At 39.5% G+C, this 23,621-nt stretch overlaps 1 protein-coding gene across 9 annotated transcripts in view; it reads left to right on the top strand.

Moving 5' to 3' along the window:
- The window catches only part of msi2b (musashi RNA-binding protein 2b), a 265,064-nt gene extending 241,652 nt beyond the window's left edge, over nucleotides 1–23,412 (top strand). For 2 of the 9 annotated variants that reach the window (XM_047161317.2, XM_053687565.1), the window contains exons 12-15: nucleotides 591–770; nucleotides 8,362–8,516; nucleotides 14,022–14,098; nucleotides 18,109–23,412. In XM_047161317.2, coding sequence (XP_047017273.1) covers nucleotides 591–770; nucleotides 8,362–8,516; nucleotides 14,022–14,063 — 377 coding nt within the window. In that variant the 3' untranslated portion in view covers nucleotides 14,064–14,098; nucleotides 18,109–23,412. Of the gene's footprint in view, nucleotides 1–590; nucleotides 771–8,361; nucleotides 8,517–14,021; nucleotides 14,099–18,105 lie in introns of all 9 variants that reach the window. The other 7 variants (XM_047161316.2, XM_017490882.3, XM_047161319.2 and 4 more) reach the window with 6 other exon arrangements.
- Nucleotides 23,413–23,621: the final 209 nt, after the last annotated feature.

Here is a 23,621-nt window from a genome sequence, read left to right as displayed (position 1 = left end):
ACAACATAGACTCATAGGCCAAGATGCATGGCCTGTGGGAGGCTGTGTGGCCCTGAGTAGTAGATGTAACTGTGCTGATTAGGACATAGTCAAGCAGGAGTTCATACCTGACACGAGAGAGAAACTACCACCCACACTCTGAGGCCTTTTACAGAACCTTCTATATGTGCTGTTACAGCGTAGATGCAGACGTGAAAGAGTGAACTTTTTGTCTTCTCGAGAAAGTTCGGTACAAGAGTTTATGTATATTCTTTCTGACATAACTTCGCTGGATTAGCTTGAATATTTGGATTTCTTCATTTTAGGGATTGAATCAGAAGCTGGGACTCATGTTCTTTCGGCCAGCAGTACCCACCTACACACACAACACACACTTACACATGTTAGGAACAAAGTAGGAGGCACCTATTTGAACTGATAGTGTTTTGTATCTTGCAATACTCCACCTTTATGTCATGCAAAAGACAATGCAGCATTGACTCATAACATTACTATGCAACATTGTATTTCCCAATGATGGGGAAAATTTCCCAATATTTCCCCTCCCTTCCCCTCCTCCTCCTCCTTCCCTATACTCCTGTATCTCCCAGGCTTCCCCGATTACGGTTTCTATTCCACGACAAGTGACCAACGGGGGCCCCCCTTCTCCTTTGCGGACTATGGCTCTCTAGGCCCACAGGCGGCTCAGCTGCTTCAAAGCGAGCATGCCACCTCGGCCTGCAACTCCCCCCTGCAGCACCTGCCCAGCCCGGATCAGTATAAGAGCCCAGGTGTGTACCACCTCTCCTTCATTCACTGATTGATTTGATTCATGTGGTTGATTTATCATTCAGTCATTCATTAAAACGGAAGGCAAAAAAGAAATGCAAGGGACGTATAGAGAGGAGCCCTCTGCTTTGCCTGACATGAGCTGCATGCTGATTTGAGCTCGTTCACATATTATTTTATCCTTTTCTATTCTGTCCTTGGCAATGCATTTCAGCTGTGTATGAGTTGAGATATATGGGCTAATAGAGTGATAGAGGTTATTATTCAGTTTCTTATCAGCATTCTCACTGACCCAAATTGAGTCACATTACTTAATAAATCCATATACAGTTATATGCAGTTTTCTGATACAAACATTACCACAAGTCTTTTATTATCTAAGATCATGTGATTTTCTTTTGACCAGAAGTATCACATAATTAATGGCTGCCTATTTTAGAGGCGTGCACAGGACTGTTTTGGGTTGGGTTTTTTTTTGTTGCACAGTAATGTTTTAGTCTATTTCCAGAAATATAAAATAAATCAATGCTGAATGAATTAACAAGTTAGTGTCACATAATGTCAAACAAGCACCAGGTATGTTCCCATGTCCATCAACATGACCTGGTTTGTCCTGCAAGCATTTGTCCCGCATGAGTGTAAAAAAACGCATGCTACCTTGACTTTTTTGTTGACCCAGTCCTGATGCACACTTCTGGTCTGGGCAAAAATACATCAGAATGTACATAAGACAAACGAGTCTAAATATACATATATCAAAATAATTTACAAAATACTACAACTGATAAATAATATTGTATTTTCCATTTTGAAAGGAAAAAAAAAACAGAGACATGTTTCTTAAGGGTATAATGAGATCTGTATCCAATATGAGATTGTCCAGCTCAGTTGTTAGCGTATAGCATGATGAATAATGGTCGTTATAATTCAAGAATTTTCCAATATGCTGGATTGAAATGAGTCAGTCAACACATACAGTGCCCTCCACTAATATTGGCACACTTGGTAAATATGAGCAAAGAGGGCTGTGAAAAATTGTCTTTATTGTTTAACCTTTTTGATCTTTTGTTAAAATATTTTTGCCAGAAATTATTGGCACCCCTATGAATTCATATGAGAAAAATATATTGGAAGTATATTCCCACTGATATTTACATTTTTTTTATTACACCTGGGTGACTAGGAACATGAAATTAATATGAGGTAACACATAGGCCAAATTCCCTTAGTCATTCATAACAATGAGTAAGACCAAGGAATATAGCTGTGATGTGCGGCAAAAGGTTGTTGAGCTTCACAAAATGGGAAGTGGCTATAAGAAAATAGCACAAGCATTGAAAACGCCCATTTCCACCATCAGAGCAATAATTAAGACGTCCCAGTCAACTGGAAATGTTATGAATCAACCTGGAATTGGACGTGTGTCTGTATTGTCTCAACACACTGTGAAGAGGATGGTTTGAGTTGCCAAAAAATCTCCAAGGATCACAGCTGGAGAATTGCAGAAGTTAGTTGCGACTTGGGGTCAGAAAGTCTCCAAAACTACAATCTGAAGTCACCTACATCACTACAAGTTGTTTGGAAGAGTTTCAAGAAAAAAGCCTCTACTCTCATCCAAAAACAAACTCAAGCGTCTTCAGATTGCCAGACACTACTGGAACTTCTAATGGGATCGGGTTCTGTGGTCAGATGAAACTGAAATAGAGCTTTTTGGCAATAAACTCCAGAGGTGGTTTTGGTGCACACAGAGAGGTAGCCATATGGTAAAGTACCTCATGTCCACTGTTAAATATGGTGGTGGATCTTTAATGTTTTGGGGTTTTTCTGCCAGAGGACCTGGACATTTTTTTAGGATACATGGTATCATGGACTCAAATATCAACAGATATTAAATGAAAACCTGACTGTCTCTGCCAGAAAGCTTACAATGGGCCACGGTTGGATCTTCCAGCAGGACAATGATCCAAAACATACATCAAAATCAACACAAAAATGGTTTCTGACCACAAAATCAAGGTCCTGCCATGACCATCCCAGTCCCCTGACTTGAAACCCATAGAAAACCTGTGGGGTGAACTGAAGGGGAGAGTCCACCAGCGTGGACCTCGAAATTTGAAGGATCTGGAGAGATTCTGTATGGAGGAATGGTCTCAGATCCCTTGCCATGTATTCTCCAACCTCATCAGGCATTATAGGAGACTCAGAGCTGTTATCTTGGCAAAGGGAGGTAGCAATAAGTATTGATTAAAATTGTGCCAATAATTGTGGCACACATATTTAACAAAGTTTTTTTGTGGATAAACCTGTGCTGTGTTTGCAATTGTTTGATATCCATGAGAGCAAAGTATTTTTGTCAGTTATTTAAAAAAAAAAAAAAAAAGATCAAAAGGTTAAACAATAAAGACAACATTCTACATGGACAAAAGCAGAAATCCTTTCATATAATATTGCTCTGTTCCTAAAAGAGCAGTGGAGTCAGAATTGTAACGCTACCCCTGTGTGACCCTCTTCCTGTGTATTATTACTGAGTTTATAGGATAATGAAACAAAATATAAATGTATTCCTGCCCTTCAAGTATATCATTCAAAGGTGGTAAGACTAAAATTAGGGTAATGTTACCACAATGTACAATAACTGTATGTGTATAAGTGATGAGAATGAGCTGTAGGGAGCGATGATATTCTGATAGTCTGATATGAATAAGATCGTAAGCTGGTGGTTCATGTAGAGGTGAAGGAGCTGTTATGTTGGAAATGAGAGAGAGAGCGGGGTCATACTGCTGTGAACAACTGTCATTTCATGGTCTTAATCTACCTTAGATTAAAGGTTATGTGGAGGAACTGTTGACACAAATAAAGCTCTAAATCCTTTGGACATGGAAATGATGTTCAGATCTCTCTGCTCAGCAGAATGGGCAGATTACAGGCCATGGAGTTTAGTGTTTATATAGTGAGTCACTTATTGTCTCCAGCAGCATTAATAACACTGGCCCAGTGGGAACACCACGAGTGATCACGAGAGAGGATTTTAACCAGCATTGTCACTTATGTAGAATTAGGGACAATACGCTAGTTGTTTAGATTTATTTAGAAAAGCTTGTACATTTAGAGAAAAGTTGAGGACTGTAATGGTTCACGCTTTCATGGTTATTATTTTATTTTTTTCTCTGGAGGGTGGTTGGGGGGTTGTAGGCTCACAGCCCCTCTCGGTTTCATGTTATAATGACAAACTGATAAACACTAACATTGTAAGAGATGCTGTGGAAATTCTCTCCAATATCTGTTGGTATATACTGTGAATATACGGTGGGAAAGAATTTTCATGCTTTTTGTTCAGGATAAAGATGCTTGAGGATGTGCTTGCTCTTTCTTATCAGTTCCTGCTGAAAGCAAAATAAAACCAAGTACTGTCCAAGTTCAAAACACAGCAATAAAATGTAAACAATACACGTAATGAACACTTTATTAGGAACACCGTGCTTATACCGGGTAGGGCCTCCATTTGCTCTCAAAACAACCTCAATTCTTCACGGCATGGATTCCACAAGATGTTGGAAACATTCCTTTGAGATGCTGGACCATGCTGACGTGATTGCATCATACAGTTCTTACAGATTTTTCAGGTGTAGTTTTACACTGTGAAACTCCTGTTCTACCACATCCCAGAGGTGTTCTATTGGATTCAGATCCGGTGACTGGGAAGCCCACTGAAGAACTCTGAACCCATTGTCATGTTCATGAAACCGGTTTGAGATGACTTTTAGTTTGTGACATGATGCGTTATCATGCTGGAAGTAGCCATTAGAAGATGGGTGAATTGTAACCATGAAGGGACGCACACGGTCAGCAACAAAACTCAAATAGTCTGTGGCATTCAAAGCAATGATTGACTTGTGTTAACGGGCCAAAAATGTGCCAATAAAGCATTCCCCACACCATTATACCACCTCCACCAGCCTGGACCACTGACACAAGACAGGTTGGGTCCATGGATTCATGTTGTTGGTGCCAAATTCTGACCCTACCATCTGTGTGCCTCAGCAGAAATCAAGATACTTTCTGTTCCTGGCTAACAGAAGTCAAACACATCTCTATGAAATCCCATGCAAATCAATCATAATTTGATCTTTTGGTTTTTGTTATCTATACGAGGATGTGCTAAGAGACTTTTGTACAAAAGGTGAATTTTTTAAATGGTTGATTAACACCATGATACTTTTAGACTAGGCTATCATACCATGAAAATTTCAAACTGTAACACCCCTAAATGAGGCTTTAAGATTTGATTTTAAATTGAAGATTTTAGCCATTTTGTGTATATGTACTCAGCACTCGCATTCATAAGAGAAACTTTAAGCAGTTTTACACACAGAGTATTGTTTTTCTCTGACATCCTGCTAGATTTCTCTCCGCCTCTTTTACTGTGGTTGCCATGCTTCTGACACTTTCCAACATTTACTCCACTGCTTAAGGAGGTTGGTGCAATCTGTTTGCTCATTGGCAGAATCTCACTTTTTGTGCAGCAGATGTCACATTCAAGTGTCAAAAGCGGCCTCGTCTTTCCACACTACCTACTGATACACAGCCTGCCTGAGATATCCATCTTCTGTTGGCTGCGCTCAGATCTACAAATAAACATATTCCTCCCTCCCCCTTTGCTCTTCCCTGAAAGTCTCTGTTTTGCTCGGCTGACATTTTGAGAGTGAGAGCTGCGACTGACAAACCGTTCTCCACTCACCGTCCTGTCTACCTGCACCCATCTGTGTGAAAAACAGACAAAGCCTTGATGCTACGACGCCCCCTATCAGACATATCCGCTCTTGCACATTATCCCCCGGGGCCTCTCTTCGATATTTTATTCTTGTACATATCCTTTACCCTCATGAGTTGTGGAGTCTGCTGTATTAATAGTCTCTCCTTTCAGTGGACGGTGAAGTGAAGGCTTCCGGCTGTGGAGGAACTTGATTTAATATTCGCTTATTAATGGAAGTGTCATCAGGGCTGAGCGAGAGAGAAAAATGAGCGCCGCGCAGTATGGGGCCACAAAAGTTTTTGAGAACCTTTATTTAATTCAGTGGGTGTGTTTGTTTACACTTATTTAATTCGCCATTTTGTGGCGGTTCATCTCTTGGACAAGTTGAGTGTAATTTTACTCTTGAAACTACGCCCAGGGGCAGGCTTTGGCTAATTGGTAGTCCTGCCAGTATAACATAGATGTACATTGGTAGCCTGGGCAAAAAACATTTATTCATCTTCAGTACCTGCTTTATCCAGAGTCACGGTGGATCCGGAGCCTATCCTGGGAACACTAGGCGTGAGGCGAGGAGACACCCTGGATGGGACGCCAGTCTATCACAGAGATCCATACACACACACTCTCACACATACACACACACACACACACACACACACATTTGCACATAGGGGCAATTTAGCATAGCCTGTCCACCTGGCATGATTTTGGTAGGTGAGATGAAACCAGAGAACATGAAGGAAACCCAAAAGGCCACCGAGAGAACATGTGAAACTCCACACAGGCAGTAATGTGAGCTCAGGATTGAACAGGGATCCTGGAGCTCTGAAATGGCAATGGTACCTGCTGTGTCATCTTTCTGCTCTGAAAATAATTCCCGGCAATATTTTGGTCTCAATGCATTGCCTATTACAGTAATTCTTTCAAATTAGAATATCCTGATAGCTCATTATGTTACTGATGTCAATCATCTGCAGCACTCTAATTTTGGATCATAGAAGATGTAGTCAACCCTGTCATTACTGTGTCATGTCATGTTCATAACTTCTTATATAAATGTTGGAAATGGTAAAATTACACTCACTTCTTAAGCACAGAAATATAAAAATATATAAATTTACACCGAAGCAAAATATAGCAGGAAATATACATATAGAAAATATAATAAAAATAAAAATATGTCCTGTTTTTGTTGTGCATTATACACTATATAGTCAGAACTTTGTGGATCCATATCCATAACCACCCCCATGAGGATTGGGCAGTGTGGCACTGATGACTATTAATGTTTTAACGTAAACTTGGAAGGTGTCATAGCCCAAATGTTACATCACAACTATCACGTGACTCAGGTATTATGTGAACCTGACATGAAAATTGACACAAACAGCTTTTAAGACAGCTAATGCATGTCGGAAATATCTTTTTCAAATGTCTATGTAGGTCTTTGTCAGTTGTAAGGAAGGGTTTATATGAAGGTTTCATGTAGCCCTATGAACACTGGCCTTAGGTTAAAAGTTACAGTTGATGACACCCCCAGCTCCCACCTCCCTCTTTCATGGCTACTATTTCACAGTACGATTGAGTTCACGAATGAGTGTGAGACCAATCAATGGTTCCATCCAGCCACTTAGCATTATTAGTCATGAGTCTAGAGTAGTGAGTCAGATGGTATTAGCATTCAACGTGAGTGAATCTCATATGCTAACAAGTCTTTCCAGCTCTTCTAAAATGCGCTACACCTCCAATCAGAGTTTTCATCGCCTTCCAGAAGTTCTGCTTTTAGTTTTCAGAGCTAGCAGTTTTGCTAAAACGGACATTTTACCGAAGTATTCACCCACCATGTTCCCCTTCTCATCTGCTGCTGTATATACTGTATACTTTAGTAAGAAAAGAACTGTACCATCTCGGTGGAAATGAGACTCAATAATTCAGTCTTTAACACGCTTTACTCAAGACACTCTCTGCAATTTCCTGGCTGCCAGCCGGCTGCGAGGCCCAAAAGCCCCCTGACGCTAACAGCTAGATAATCACCATCATATATTTAAAGAAGAAGGAAAGAGGGAAGGAGAGCACTCTCCCTGTGACAGGTGTTGATTAGATAGGGGGTGTTGTGGCACAATCCCCCATGCAATTTCTTTGAAGGACTCAAGAATTGGCAGTCAAATTTGACTACTCTGAGCGCAAAGAGCGCAGTTGATACAACTAGGGAAGAACGGAGAGTTCTGTGCGAGTGTGTGTGTGTGTGCGTGCATGAATTGCAGAGAGAGAGAGAGGTTATGATTATGAAAGAGACCTACAAGGCAGCATCTCACTCTCATTGGTACTCTTTAACATTACAGAAGCCTCTGAAGGAAAGTCTTCAGCCTTCTCAAAAAGCACCTCCATTTGCCATGAAACACCTTGCGCTGCATACTCAACACCGACCATAGCTCCATTTGTAGCGTGCATGCCATGTGAATGCTGAGTAGATGTGTCCAACATGCGCAAGCATTTCCTTCTGCATGAGTGACAGAAAATGTACCATGAATAATAGAAAAGCTTGGGGAAATTGTAGTCACTGTAGCCTCTAAGGGGTCTTGCAGGTTAGGTTGCAGTGTGTAGGTCTATGCACAGATCCAAGCTAAGTCATTACAAATTAGTTGTCTATAGTGTCGCAGTCTGTTGCATAGATCTCCTACACATCCTTTTCAATAGAGTTCATATGTAGTGCTTTGGGTTTTGTGTCTTGTAGACTTTGCATGCAAAGATTGTTCTCAGTTTCTGTAGCTCTGCACATAACTATCCACCATCTAGCCTCACTCCTTACCCCAATGTTGGCACACCTGCTTCTTTGGCAGGCACCAACCCTCCGCGGCCTGGAACTTTTCCTGGAGCGAGCAGTCCAGGACCTGTGGCTGACCTGTATGGCCCCACCAGCCAGGACTCTGGCGTGGGCAATTACATAAGCGCTGCTAGCCCTCAACCTGGCTCCGGCTTCGGCCACAGTATTGCTGTGAGTACTCTCCCAAATGCTAGCTTCTCTTCTCTTCTATTCTCTCTGTCATATCTCACACACATATTCCACTTTCTGCTCATCTCAACACATCCTCCTTCACCCGCTGCATCATAGCTGCTATTGCTGTGCTGCCTTTAGTTTCTAAAAACAGTTTTTTTTTAATCACACTAGTCTGTCATTAGTAAACAGCTTTGTGGAGGTAAGAAATTTAAAAGGCTTTGAAGTTTTAGCAGTATAAAAAAATATATTTACAAGCCTTTTTCTATAAATTTGACTCTAATAGCCAATAAGCTGTGGATTATAAATTTGATCAAGCATTAGCTAAATATTTCAGATATTCTCTTGTACCTAGTACTAAGGGCTGAAAGACGAATATGTTTTACTCAGGCTAATTATCGCCCCAAAAAATGTCTTTTGTCTGAAGTTTGCCTCCAAAATGTGGAATCATGCTCTCATTAGTGCCAAGCAGGTGCTCTGGCTCTGAAGCTTTGCCGTGTGGTTATTGCATTGCCAACATTCCTCATTCCCTTCATCGCTCTGCTCTTTCTGTCAGCTTCCCCAGAACAAACTGTGAACTTTGTACCGTCTGTCATCGGCAGTATGGCGTGTCACTGAGCCTTTGTCCATGTGCCAGACAGGAGGACTGAAATCTTACAATTAGTTCTCTCATTTTCAAACATTTGCACAATGGCTTCTCTTTCCCTCGCTTCCCTGATTCAGCCAGGCTGTGGGCATATCATATCCTGCCTTTGAAAAGTCCTCCTGCACAAAGTGCATATGTAAATCAATAAGGCAATAATAAACCCTTGTGAGGAAACCAGTCGTAAGAATGTTGTCTTGCCCTTTGAAGCCGTGCGCATTCTCTTCTGCCTCCGTCCTTTTGTTCTGAGGCGCTAGCAGAGTGGAGTGATAGGGGCTTGGGGAGTTAAGGGTGCAGGGAGGGAGGAGAGGTCAGCACACCGGGGGACTTCAGGAGGTAGACCAGGCTGAATCACATGCTGCTCGGGGAATTACTGGCTCCGGCCGTTTTTCAGCCGTGGCCCAGCAATCAACATCAAGGTCTGCTGGGGAAATGAATAAGGCCTTTTGTGTCTGAGGATACTGCCTCTTACACACTATGCTATCAGTGCGCTATGAATCTCACATTTGTGTGGAAATCCAAGTGAGAATTTCTTCGCTCTTTCTTTTCCCTGAAAAATAGACAGGCCATTCATCAACTCCAGACTGAATGTTGAGATTAACAAAGTCACCTTGCTCTTGACTTTCAGATGAATTCTTTTAACCTAAATAGAGTTGAATGTAGGTTGACCTGAAACGTTCACAGAATTGCAGCTTTGATTGACAGCACTAGAGGCAGAGACCTTTATTAACTCTCTACAGACTAGGCTCTGTGTGTGTACATTACCTAAACACTCCTCACAGATATTCAAACTAGTTCATTCATTCAGCTGCAGTAAGCATTCAGTGTGAGGCGAGAATATATCCTGGATGTGACACGAGTCCATCACACAACTCAGTCACACCTAGGGCAATTCAGCATAGCCAATTCACCTACCATTTGTTAGAGGTAGGATGAAATCAAAGAGCCCTTGGGGAGAATATGCAAAACTCTGCACAGACAGAAACCGGAGCTGTGAGGCAGCAACACTAACCACTGTACCACTGTGTTAGTTGCTAATATTATATTAAGCCAAATGATAAAGCATGACAGCAAAGGCATCATGAAAAAGTTCACAGTTTGATCACTGAGGTAGAAGTGTGTATTTGCTGTTGAGGAGACATTTTCTTTTTTGCCAATATTTTGCTTCAGATTTTTGTGCATGATGTTACTGATGATGTTATTAATGTTCTTACTGTTAGCATGAATATAAAAACTGCAAATATGACAAATGATGTTATGTGGCATTATGGAGAAATAGTAAAATACACAATAGAAGACATTATACAGAGTGTCCAAAAAGTCTCCATATATAGGGGACTATGTTTGCCTGCACTACGTTGCCTGTGCCTTCGTCAGTAGATGTTTGTGGATGTCCAGTTCTCTGTCGATCCGCAACACTTCCAGTCTTTTTGAACTTGTTAATAAGTTTGGCAACAGTGTCATGTGACATTGCTATGTTTCCTGTTCAAGTCCATAGCAACCCCTTCCAGATCCATGAGAATGATTTCAATACATTCTTTTTTTGTCAAAAGTCATTCTTAAAGGCTATCTGAAATTTATATATATATATATATATATATATATATATATATATATATATATATATATATATATATATATATATATTGAATGCGTCAACTTTTTTCAGTAAATATATTTCCAGTGAGGTTATTCAAATGAAATTTTCACCAGACATCAGCATTAACTCGAGAAATCCACAAATATACAGAATTCACAACATTAAAATCCATAAATAAAGTTATGTGTAATAAAGAGGAATGACACAGGAAAAAAGTATTGAACACGCTAAAAAAAGCAGTTCTCCAAGGCAAGGTAAGGCAAGGAACCAGCTGAAATCCATAAGTAGTTATACCTTATATTTGTGCAAGTTAATATCTGCTGGGTTAGTAAATTGATGGTCTATAAAAAGGCTTTTCGTTACCAAGGTTCACGCAAGAAACATCTCAGAGCTCTCCTTATTGTTGTGAAACATATTGATGGAATCGGATACAGATATATTTCAAAACTTCTGAATCCTCCAGTAAGCACCATTGGGGCCATTATCTGCAAGTGGAAGCAACATCACTCCGTCATCAACCGGCCATGCACAGGAGCTCCTCACAAGATTTCTGACCAGGGAGTCAGAAGAATAGTCAGAAGAGTAGCCCAAGAGCCAAGGACCACTCGGAAAGAGCGGTTGCACTCACCTCGCAAGACTCTGTTACTAAAGAAAAGGCATGTCAAAGCTTGTTTAAAGTTTGTTACAACTCATTTGGACAAGCCTATGAAATACTGGGAGAGTGTAGTCTGATCAGATGAGAGCAAAATGGAACTTTTTGGCTGTCATACTACACACCATGTTTGGAGAAGAAATGGCACTGCACATCACCCTAAAAACACTATACCAACAGTGAAGTTTGGAGGTGGAAGCATCATGGTGTGGGGCTGTTTTTCATCGCATGGTACTGGCAGAGTTCATATAATCGAAGAAACGATGAATGGAGCCCTTTACCAATTCTTGAGAAGAATATCTGCTGCCATCCACCAGGATGATGAAGATGAGATGTGGGTGGACTTCCAGCAGGACAACGATCCAAAGCATACAGCAAAGGAAACTCTCAATCGGTTTCAGAGAAAAAAATCAAGGTGTTAGAATGGCCCAGTCAATCACCTGATTAATTTCTTCATACAGGAAGCATCTTGACGCTGTCATTACAAACAAAGGCTTCTCCACTACGGATTAAATAAATTTCAGTTAGCATGTTCAGTACTTTTTTCCCTGTGTCATTCCCCTTTATTACACATAACTTCATTTATGGACTTTAATGTTTGGATTTCTTTACATTTCCGGATTTCTTGAGCTAATGCTGATATCTGGTGAAAATTTCATGTGAATAACCGCATTGGTAATATATTTACTGAAAAAAATGTTGACATGTTCAATACTTATTTCCCCCACTGTGTGTGTGTGTATACACACTATGTCACAAAAGTGAGTACACCCCTCACATTTTTGTAAATATTTGATTATATCTTTTAATGTGACAACACTGAAGAAATGACACTTTGCTACAATGTAAAGTAGTGAGTGTACAGCTTGTGTAACAGTGTGAATTTGCTGTCCCCTCAAAATAACTCAACACACAGCCATTAATGTCTAAACCGCTGGCAACAAACGTGAGTACACCCCTAAGTGAAAATATCCAAATTGGGCCCAATTAGCCATTTCCCCTCCCCGGTGTCATGTGACTTGTTAGTGTTACAAGGTCTCAGGTATGAATGGGGAGCAGCTGTGTTAAATTTGGTGTCATCGCTCTCACACTCCCTCATACTGGTCACTGGAAGTTCAACATGGCACCTCATGACAAAGAACTCTCTGAGGATCTGAAAAAAATAATTGTTGCTCTACATTAAGATGGCCTAGGCTATAAGAAGATTGCCAAGACCCTGACACTGAACTGCAGCACAATGGCCAAGACCATACAGCGGTTTAACAGGACAGGTTCCACTCAGAACAGGCCTCGCCATGGTCGACCAAAGAAGTTGAGTGCACGTGCTCAGCGTCATATCCAGAGGTTGTCTTTGGGAAATAGACGCATGAGTGCTGCCAGCATTGCTGCAGAGGTTGAAGGGGTGGGGGGTCAGCCTATCAGTACTCAGACTATACGCCGCACACGGCATCAAATTGGTCTGCATGGCTGTCGTCCCAGAAGGAAGCTTCTTCTAAAGATGATGCACAAGAAAGCCCGCAAACAATTCGCTGAAGACAAGCAGACTAAAGAGATGGATTACTGGAACCATGTCCTGTGGTCTGATGAGACTAAGATAAACTTATTTGGTTCAGATGGTGTCAAGCATGTGTGGCGGCAACCAGGTGAGGAGTACAAAGACAAGTGTGTCTTGCCTATAGTCAAGCATGGTGGTGGGAGTGTCATGGTCTGGGGATGCATGAGTGCTGCCGGCACTGGGGAGCTACAGTTCATTGAGGGAACCATGAATGCCAACATGTACTTTGACATACTGAAGCAGAGCATGATCCCCTCCCTTCGGAGACTGGGCCACAGGACAGTATTCCAGCATGATAACTACCACTGCCTTGCTAAAGAAGTTGAAGGTGAAGGTGATGGACTGGCCAAGCATGTCTCCAGACCTAAACCCTATTGAGCATCTGTGGGGCATCCTCAAACGGAAGGTGGAGGAGCACAAGGTCTCTAACATCCACCAGCTCCATGATGTCGTCATGGAGGAGTGGAAGAGGTCTCCAGTGGCAACCTGTGAAGCTCTGGTGAACTCCATGCACAAGAGGGTTACGGCAGTGCTGGAAAATAATGGTGGCCACAAAAAATATTGACACTTTGGGCCCAATTTGGACATTTTCACTTAGGGGTGTACTCACTTTTGTTGCCAGCGGTTTAGACATTAACGGCTGTGTGTTGAGTTATTTTGAGGGGACAGCAAATGTACACTGTTACACAAGCTGTACACTCACTGCTTTACATTGTAGCAAAGTGTCATTTCTTCAGTGTTGTCACATGAAAAGATATAATCAAATATTTACAAAAATGTGAGGGGTGTTCTCACTTTTGTGAGATACTGCGTATATATCTAAACTAAGTATAAAAAATTTTGGAAGACATTTTGCTAAAAAGTGTTGGAGACTTTTGGGACACGCTGTAGAATTTGACGGATTTGCGACAACAGATGAATTAATTAATGACTGTTTATTCATGCTGGCAATATAGTAATTGAAATGGAAATCCAGGCTACTGACGAGTGATAGCTTTATGAGCTGTTTTACCTTTACCTGCATACTGACACCATTACTAACTGTACACTTTTAGGGTCCTTTGATTGCGACAGCTTTTACAAATGGATACCATTGAAACCTAACAGGTGGTTGGTTGCCATCTCAATTGAGGTAGATTTTTTTTTTTAATTGAAATAGACATTCATCATCCATTTATTATTGTATTGTAGCCTCTTCTTGCTCTCCTTGCACTATTTTTTTGCTTCTCCCTTTTATTCTGTGATGTGCAGTATATGGATGTCTGTCTTTATCACACACATGGCAGGAAGCTTTTACATGGTTTCACAGGATTAAAATGTACTACTTGAAGACACCTTGAAACCTTTTGAAAGCTTTCGGCATTAGCGTTTTAGTATTTTAACCAGGTTCCTTTACTGTCTGCTTGTCTCTACTGTATGTAGCGGGCATGAGTTGCTGTGTGAGTTGGTCTACCAAAGCTGTGCTGTTGCTTTCTCTTAGAGCTGAAGTCACAGTAGACAGGCCGACCTCCATTCATTTAGTCTCTTACGTAGCAGACTGTATAGCTTTGATTCGAGGCGGTGTAATGTGCTGTACGTGGATAATATGCACAGGTGTAGAGCTTTTGATCAGTGTGTGCCTGGAGACTCTGGACCCTTAAAGTCAGAGCATGACTCTTATTTCAATGGAAGCTGTAGATCTGATCTGCTTTTCAGCACAGAAAGCAAAGGAACAGTTTCTATGAAGCCTGTATTCATAAATCATTATAACTGTGCTTAGAATTCTTTGTAAGCTGGTAATGAATGCCTCATAAAGCTTTAATAATGTGCTATAACTAAGTCTTCGATAACTTTATATTACTTGTTAAAATTTTCTGCACGTATATAGCGCTTTTTAACCTTAGCGGTTCTACAAAGCGCTTAACCCTGTTTCTCATTCACCCATACACAAACACACACACACACACACACACACACACACACACACACACACACACACACACACCAAAAAGAAACTTGTAAATACTTGAAAATCCTTCTAACGCACACCTTATATCTAATAATGACCTGTGAATAATTGTAATTTTTAATAACACTTGTAAAAAAATAAAAATAAAAAACATTATGAACATTTAAAATATCATCATAGAGTGCTTAAAGTGAATATTTTAGATTATTCCTCATTATAACTTCATTTAATTCTAATTAAGGCACATACTACATACATGCATGCTACATACACATCAGTTTTTGAAGCAGCCAGTGATGATGTGTATTCAAATGTTTTTATAATTTAGCAAATATTACAGTTGCTTTATAAATATTCAAGGCAGTGATTCAGCAGTTAAGCATAAACACTGGGAGGTATTTAAAGAGCCAATATTTTCAACGGCTATGAGCACAATATGCTGTTTTCCCTCTCAATTACTCTGAAATGTTCTTTGAGAAGTTTTGTAGTAAGATTTTCTGATAATATCTCGGGTATAATTCCTTCAAAATGCAATGTGTTGCTCCGTTTTTTTTTGGTGTTAGGGGTGTTACTGTACAATAATATTATGTTAAGAATTTATAGTTTAGTGCATTTTCATAAATAATTATACCACTGTGTGCCTTACAAACACGTGCTGTGAATGTGTTTGTAATTCAGTATAAATAAGGCCTTCATAGAATGTATTAGCTATACAAGTACAGAATCTCATAAAAGTGAGAACACCCCTCACATTTTTGTAAATATTTGATTATATCTTTTCATGTGACAACACTGAAGAAATGACACTTTGCTACAATGTAAAGTAGTGAGTGTACAGCTTGTGTAACAGTGTAAATTTGCTGTCCCCTCAAAATAACTCAACACACAGCCGTTAATGTCTAAACCGCTGACAACAAAAGTGATGTACACCTCTAAGTGAAAATGTCCAATTTGGGCCCCAAAGTGTCAATATTTTTTGTGGCCACCATTATTTTCCAGCACTGCCTTAACCCTCTTGGGCATGGAGTTCAGCAGAGCTTCACAGGTTGCCACTGGAGACCTCTTCCACTCCTCCATGACGACATCACAGAGCTGGTGGATGTTAGAGACCTTGTGCTCCTCCACCTTCCGTTTGAGGATGCCCCACAGATGCTCAATAGGGTTTAGGTCTGGAGACATGCTTGGCCAGTCCATCACCTTTAGCTTCTTTAGCAAGGCAGTGGTAGTTATCATGCTGGAATACTGTCCTGTGGCCCAGTCTCCGAAGGGAGGGGATCATGCTCTGCTTCAGTATGTCACAGTACATGATGGCATTCATGGTTCCCTCAATGAACTGTAGCTCCCCAGTGCCGGCAGCACTCATGCAGCCCCAGACCATGACACTCCCACCACCATGCTTGACTGTAGGCAAGACACACTTGTCTTTGTACTCCTCACCTGGTTGCCGCCACACACGCTTGACACCATCTGAACCAAATAAGTTTATCTTGGTCTCATCAGACCACAGGACATGGTTCCAGTAATCCATCTCTTTAGTCTGCTTGTCTTCAGCGAATTGTTTGCGAGCTTTCTTGTGCATCATCTTTAGAAGAAGCTTCCTTCTGGGACGACAGCCATGCAGACCAATTTGATGCAGTGTGCGGCGTATAGTCTGAGTACTGACAGGCTGACCCCCCCACCCCTTCAACCTCTGCAGCAATGCTGGCAGCACTCATGCGTCTATTTCCCAAAGACAACCTCTGGATATGACGCTGAGCACGTGCACTCAACTTCTTTGGTTGACCATGGCGAGGCCTGTTCTGAGTGGAACCTGTCCTGTTAAACCGCTGTATGGTCTTGGCCATCGTGCTGCAGTTCAGTGTCAGGGTCTTGGCAATCTTCTTATAGCCTAGGCCATCTTAATGTAGAGCAACAATTCTTTTTTTCAGATCCTCAGAGAGTTCTTTGTCATGAGGTGCCATGTTGAACTTCCAGTGACCAGTATGAGGGAGTGTGAGAGCAATGACACCAAATTTAACACAGCTGCTCCCCATTCACACCTGAGACCTTGTAACACTAACAAGTCACATGACACCGGGGAGGGAAAATGGCTAATTGGGCGCAATTTGGACATTTTCACTTAGGGGTGTACTCACTTTTGTTGCCAGTGGTTTAGACATTAATGGCTGTGTGTTGAGTTATTTTGAGGGCACAGCAAATTTACACTGTTACACAAGCTGTACACTCACTACTTTACACTGTAGCAAAGTGTCATTTCTTCAGTGTTGTCACATGAAAAGATATAATCAAATATTTGCACAAATGTGAGGGGTGTACTCACTTTTGTGAGATACTGTATGTCTTTGTTATCTCTGCCTGGCCTTAGCCATAGAGACAGTATACGATGGCTTTGATTGTTTATTGTAGCCAGGTTCATTTAACGCCATACTGTCCTTTCTATCCGATGGAATTGCTCTTGAATGTCTTGAGTCAACCAGAGGAAAATGCTACGCAGAATTTGATTTAGATCACAGAGATTTGTTAGCAACTGTTACGGCTCTTGGATTAAACAATGTCGCAGAGAAAGCAACAGAGCTGTGCAGCTTGTGTAAACCAGCCGTGTGTTGCGTGCAGATGGCCACAGTTTTGTTTCAGCATGCTGAAAGCACTAATGCATGTGTGTGCTTGTAAATGAGTTCAATATGTTCTGCATCTGAGACTCTCCATTAGAGATGTTAGTGCTTAAAAAAGCCTGCACTGAACCTATTGTAATGTAGTTCAGAGTGAACTATAGTACAAAAGGAATCATACAAACTCTTAGTATGTATACGCTGTGAATGTGAAGATGTAAATTAGTGTGATTTGACATCTCAAAATGACATCTATTATACATTATCAGTGCGTTGTACTCAGCCTCCAAGACACGGTAGACTCGGAATCAGATTATAATAAGAAAGACAAAGCTTTATAAGTAAACGGAGTGCTCTATTGTTAGTACTTTATTGAAATAACACCCTATCTTTCCAAACACTACATTTATTTCACGAGCGAATGAGCTTTGGACAACGCAGACACCGAACCCACGACTCAAATTTGATCTATAAATTATGGATCCCCCGAGGCTCAGATGCAGCACATTTGATACATCAGATCTCACCCACGCTGTTTAAATGGGCCGTTTATGAGGCTTGTGAATCTTCTGTTTGCTCCAGCAGAGTTTATCGGGAGGTCCGGGGAAGACAGGCCGCAGTTTCTAACTGGTTTTGTGTACAGGTAACGGCCATACAACTCCAAGCACTACAGCATGGAACAGACAAGGACGAGCTGAGATGGCAGGATCTGACGAACAAAAGAAACGTCTGAATCATCTCAGAAAAAAAACAACAACAACAGTAATCTGCTGTACTATAATGAAAACCTGGCTTTTGGATTTTTTTTTTCTCCTAATGTATCCCCATAACCTAGGATGATGTTGTCATTTTGTCCTTTTTCACTTCTTTCCCCCCGTTTCATTGACGTTATTTCTTTAACATCTTTTATCATATAGTCTGAAACAGCCTTTGAGGTTGACTAGTTTTGAAATCTTTTCATTATATACTATGTTCTCTGATGAGAAGAACTGTGTAAATGTACATTTTCTCTCCTTTTTTAGTGTAATAACATCACTATAGTTGTCTCTTCACTCTTGGCTCTTTGTAATAATACCCAGTGTTTCATGTTTTCAGATTTCATTTCATTCAAGCAAGAACACTGAAAGACTTGCTTCAAAAATCATGATTTTTCAACCTTTAAAAGAGCAACGAGAGGGTAACTAACAAATCTAAGTAGCTCTGTTCTTCGTTTCGTGTGATGTCTTGTTATCATTATTATCTATTTTGGGCAATAAGAGGACTACAATATTTTCACAGTCCTTTTTTATAAATGTTTTTTTTTGTTGTTGTCGTTGTCGATAAAAGAAAAAAAAACCCTACATTTCCTTTTAATACTTTGTGAAATGAGATTTAAAAAGAAAAACAATTATGAAATCTGTAAATATTACTCATTACTACATTGAACCATCTCAGAGAGAACCATATTTTTGTGATGGTGTTCTAGAGGTCGTATTGTGCTCTGAAATATGTTTTAAAAAAAAAAAGAAAAAAGATCTTTCAGGCTTGGTGCGGTAACTGAAATCCATTTGTAGCACAAAAGCCGTGAGAACCCGACTGCAGACACAAGCCCAATAAAACACTGTTAGCTCGCTCTGTAAATACTGTTGGCTTTCTAACTGTGCAGGTAGCAAACCAGCATATTGACTAGATTGTGAGATCAGATGTGCACAGCTTTCACAGAGAAAACAGATTACAGCATACACACAAATCAGCATTGTAGAAGCAAAATCGAAATGAAATCCAAAGCACATGTGTGTTTCATGTTTTTTTAAGTACCGGTGATGAAATGAGAGATTTTCTAAGAAGTAAACTGTGTTTTTTTTTGTTTGTTTGTTTTAATTTAATTTTTCCCGTAGTCCTACAAAAAATAGTATACAGAATGCCTGATTTCGGAAACTAAAAGGCAATATTTCAAGATTTTTAGTCATTTCTGACTGATCAATTAGGAACTGTTTTTGCACCATTACCTCAGTCCTGTGGGATGTACTTTAGAGGACGTAACAAATTAATTTATTTTATCGTGAGACAAAAAAAAAAAAAAAGATTGTCTTGAAATTTAAAAGAATCATTGCACTGTGAGAAAGAATTTATTATTTTCTATTTGCACATGTTAAAGGATGTTCTCTACCGTGGGTCACATGAAGGATTCGTATTGAAACGTCGTCCCCGCGCGGCCGCAGTCTTTATGGCTGTGTGTTTGTAGAATAATCTTTTTTTTTTTTTTTTTTTTTTTTTTTTTTGCTGGGCATTTTATTTTTGTGCTTCTGATCTGCCAACGTTACAGCTGAGTTTATTGGTAGCAATAGTCGAAATCCTCCGATACACTGAAACTGAATGAAGTCAGTAGCTGCTACACATATATGACGTACATGTCGGATCCGATGAGATCGAAATGATGCTAAAATATATGCTGAGTGAAATAAGAGTGATATTATAAATAAGAGTGTAAAACTGACTGATATATGCTGTTGTTCATCCTTGCTGCAAATGTGTTTTGTTTTCATTTGACTCCCTTTTTTCACAATTTTACTGAACTGATTCGAAATGCCGAATCCTTTTTTTTTGTACATCTCGGAAAAAAAGGATAAGTAAGAGCAACGCAGAAAGATGGCTTCCTGCTAACTGTTCAAACTGTTTCAAAAGACAAAACTACTCAAAAGAGTGCGATCCCCAACACAGTTTGAATATCAACGGGGGATTTTTATTGCTATTTTTGTGGAAGTGAATGACTATGTTAAATATGTTGCTGACTATATTACGGTTACTATGTACTGTATTTATCATTTGATGATCTCTCCATTCCCTGTCGCATCATCCAGTAATCTTCTGTTGATCATTGTATTTCAGTAGTGTGTAAAAAAGAGGAAAAAAAAGAAATTACCTTGTAAAAGAGTGCTGTCTTTGATGCCAGTGTAGTGGTCTGTACATTTCTCTGTTGATCCGTTTCACTCCTCTCTCCCCTGTTTTTTGCCCCGCTTTTGTCTTCTTGCTCTTTCGCTATATCTCTGTCTCACTCTCTCTTAGTGAATAGTCATAGATGTTATGTAATCAACGTTACAGTAGCGCTGTAGTGATTAGTAGATTTAGGACCAGTAAGGATAGAACTTTCTCTTGATAATCATTTAAACAAACAAACAAACAAAAAAATGCTGAACATTGTTTTCATGGCGTTTTCACCTTTACTTTGTCTTTCTTTGTGTTCATTGGGTTGTTTTGTTTTTTTCTTTCTGATTCTCACATGGTTTAAACTAACCAAAGCTCTCATGATGAAATCCAGAAAAAAAAAAAAGAAATTGGTGTAAGACAGAGTTGTAAACAAGGCATTAATTGGATCCCCACCCTTGAATGTTTGAAAAGGGGTGTGCCATACTACCTTAAATGCTAACGCTTGATATGCAAAACTGTTTTTTGTTTTCTTTCTTTTTTTAAGAGGGACGCAATTTATAATTATGGAAAGGATTTTATTACACGAATGGAAAAAAAAATCATATTTTTTTAGTACGTTCTACCTGAGTAATGATGATCTAGCCTAATAATTATAGATAAAAACGATAAAACTGTAATAGGTTTTGATATTTATACTTTTCAAAAAGTCCACTACTATTTTTAAATACTTTTTTGTGTCTATGTGTCTGCATAGATTCATATATATATATATATATATATATATATATATATATATATATATATATATATATATATATATATTAGGTTTCGGACATCTTAAGCATTATTTTTGTATGCTGTAACCTTAGAGCCAGGCCTTCATGTTAATCAAAGCTAAGGCTTAAACATAGCTGCAAAGAAATAATAATAATTGGGATCTTAACTATTCATACTGCATACGAAACAAAACAATTAGACTAGCAGCTGTTATTGTTAATAACTCATGAGTTTTGTTCAGACAAGTTATGATTATTTATTGCTAACAGTCATAGAAGAATTCAACATCAACTTACAGTGAAGTCTGAGATATTTTTTCTGAATGAAATCTGTTCTCAGGGATTATGAATGTAAGCTAATTCTAATCTAACTCCTCTATTTGTGAGATTTAGCTCATGATTACTTGTGGATTCTGTGTCTCTGATACATGCTCTCAGATTTCATTCAGACACAAACACTGAGCCAGTTTTACTACATGCTCTAGTACTGAGTTGAACCTGCTGCCAACCAGAGAGAGGTTCTTCATGGGGTCTGTGGATAGTCAGAGGTTCTAGATTCCTGAAGAACCTTATCTGAACAGGAAACACTGTTGAGTTTTTCAAACAGAACCTTTAAGTGTTTCCTGGAATACACTGTTTATGGCTCTAGACCTTTTACACACATGGCATTAAGTAGTACATAAAGTATATGAATCTGTGTTGCTATGTGAAGTTGTTGCAAATTATTACAAGCATTTGTATCTTTTAATAATTTACAGTTGATATTATTTTCTAAACTTAGCAAAGCCTTTCTCATGCCTGCGGTGTTTTCTGCTGCTCGCAGCTTTCTGAACTTCACATACGCAAGATTAATCATTCACAGAAAATGATTATATACAATATAAGATTGAGTTTTTCAAACTTATAGTCACGATCTGGCTCTTGATTAAAATGAAGGATGGCAACCATTTCTTATAGCCTTCTATAATGTCTCTCAGTCAGTTTCTTTCTTTCTTTCCTTATTTATTTATATATTTCTGTTCTAATTTGATCTTGTAGCTTGGACTTTAAGGTAGCATGGCTCTGTTGCCATTATTTTATTTTTCCATCGACAGCCGTTTACAGCAGATGAATGTTACACATCTTGCTAGACTAGTTAAATCATTGGATAATTGTTGGTTTTGGAAAAAAAAAAAAAAAAAAAAAGGAAAAGAAAAAAAATGACCTGGAAGGTGTTGGGTGATATTCGAAATGAACTACCGTATCCATTCAAAACTTGAATTTTGAGGCAAGTGCTAGGCAATGGCCAAAACGATCATCCCATTATTGAAGGAACAAACTACTCACACACACACACACACTCACACACACTCTCTGTAATGACATACTGTAATGACATATGTATATACTTGTATACAGATACAGGATATATATGTATAGTGTATATATCTCTTTGTTAATTGTTGAAGCTGCCTCATAATGCTTATTAATCATTTGTAGTGACCCAGAAAGCATTTGGGTCAGTAGTCTACACTGAAATCATGTTTTAAAGTCATGTTTGAGATCACATGTTGTGGAAAAGCTGCATTGTGCACTACTGGGACAGTTAGAAAGCCGGGAAAACATGTTAGTTTAGCTGTGTACGTATCCTTTTAACTCTATGGGGACACGGTACAGTTCACACGGCAGGTGTCACGGGGGAATGGTCTTTATTTCTGACACTTCCTTCGGGAAGTCGCTCTCCTGTTTTCCTCCCCAGCTTTCGCCTGTCTGATTGCCTTGTCCATTCCTAACACTTGCCCATTTTTTAACGGACTTTTTACCGCATGAACTGACTGAACGGACTGACGTCTGAAAGCATCTTTCAGGTCTTCTTCTATGGCTTGCTTAAGCCCTGTTGTAAAATAAACTAAAGTGGATGGGGGTCTCTCACATCTCAGATGTGGAAAGTATAATTTTATATTTGTATTTTCAAATAATTATGATAATAAAAAAATGTTTGTGAAAGGTTTCCATCCTCTACTGTGGTCCAGAAATCAGTGTGTTTGTCTGGAGAAGATTAAAAAAAATAATAATAAAGTAAACTGTTTTGAAACATTTCATGGTTTTTTGATTTTGAATTAACATTTCTTTCAAGCAAATGATGTGTGATCTAAAATATGAATATATCTGCAAAAGAATGTATATCAGATATGCACAACAATTAAAATGCACAAAAATGAACACAGAGCTGAAAGGGTTGTGTAAGTTTGTTTTATTCCTAGTGATTTTTCTGTATATCTCAGTTCAGTTCAGAGGTCAGGAAATCATTTCAATATTATTGGTTCATCTCTTAGAGTGTTCTCTCGATGTTCTTCCCTCTCTTAAGAGATCATATCATTATTTTTGACGTTCGAGCACAGAATTATAATTTCATTGGGGCTGTGAAGCAAGAAA

The sequence above is a fragment of the Ictalurus punctatus genome, chromosome 17 (genome assembly GCF_001660625.3).
Source record: "Ictalurus punctatus breed USDA103 chromosome 17, Coco_2.0, whole genome shotgun sequence".
NCBI classification, from domain to species: domain Eukaryota; kingdom Metazoa; phylum Chordata; class Actinopteri; order Siluriformes; family Ictaluridae; genus Ictalurus; species Ictalurus punctatus.
The sequence above is the reverse complement of the archived record's forward strand: the minus strand, read 5'-3'. Positions and strand labels throughout refer to the sequence as shown.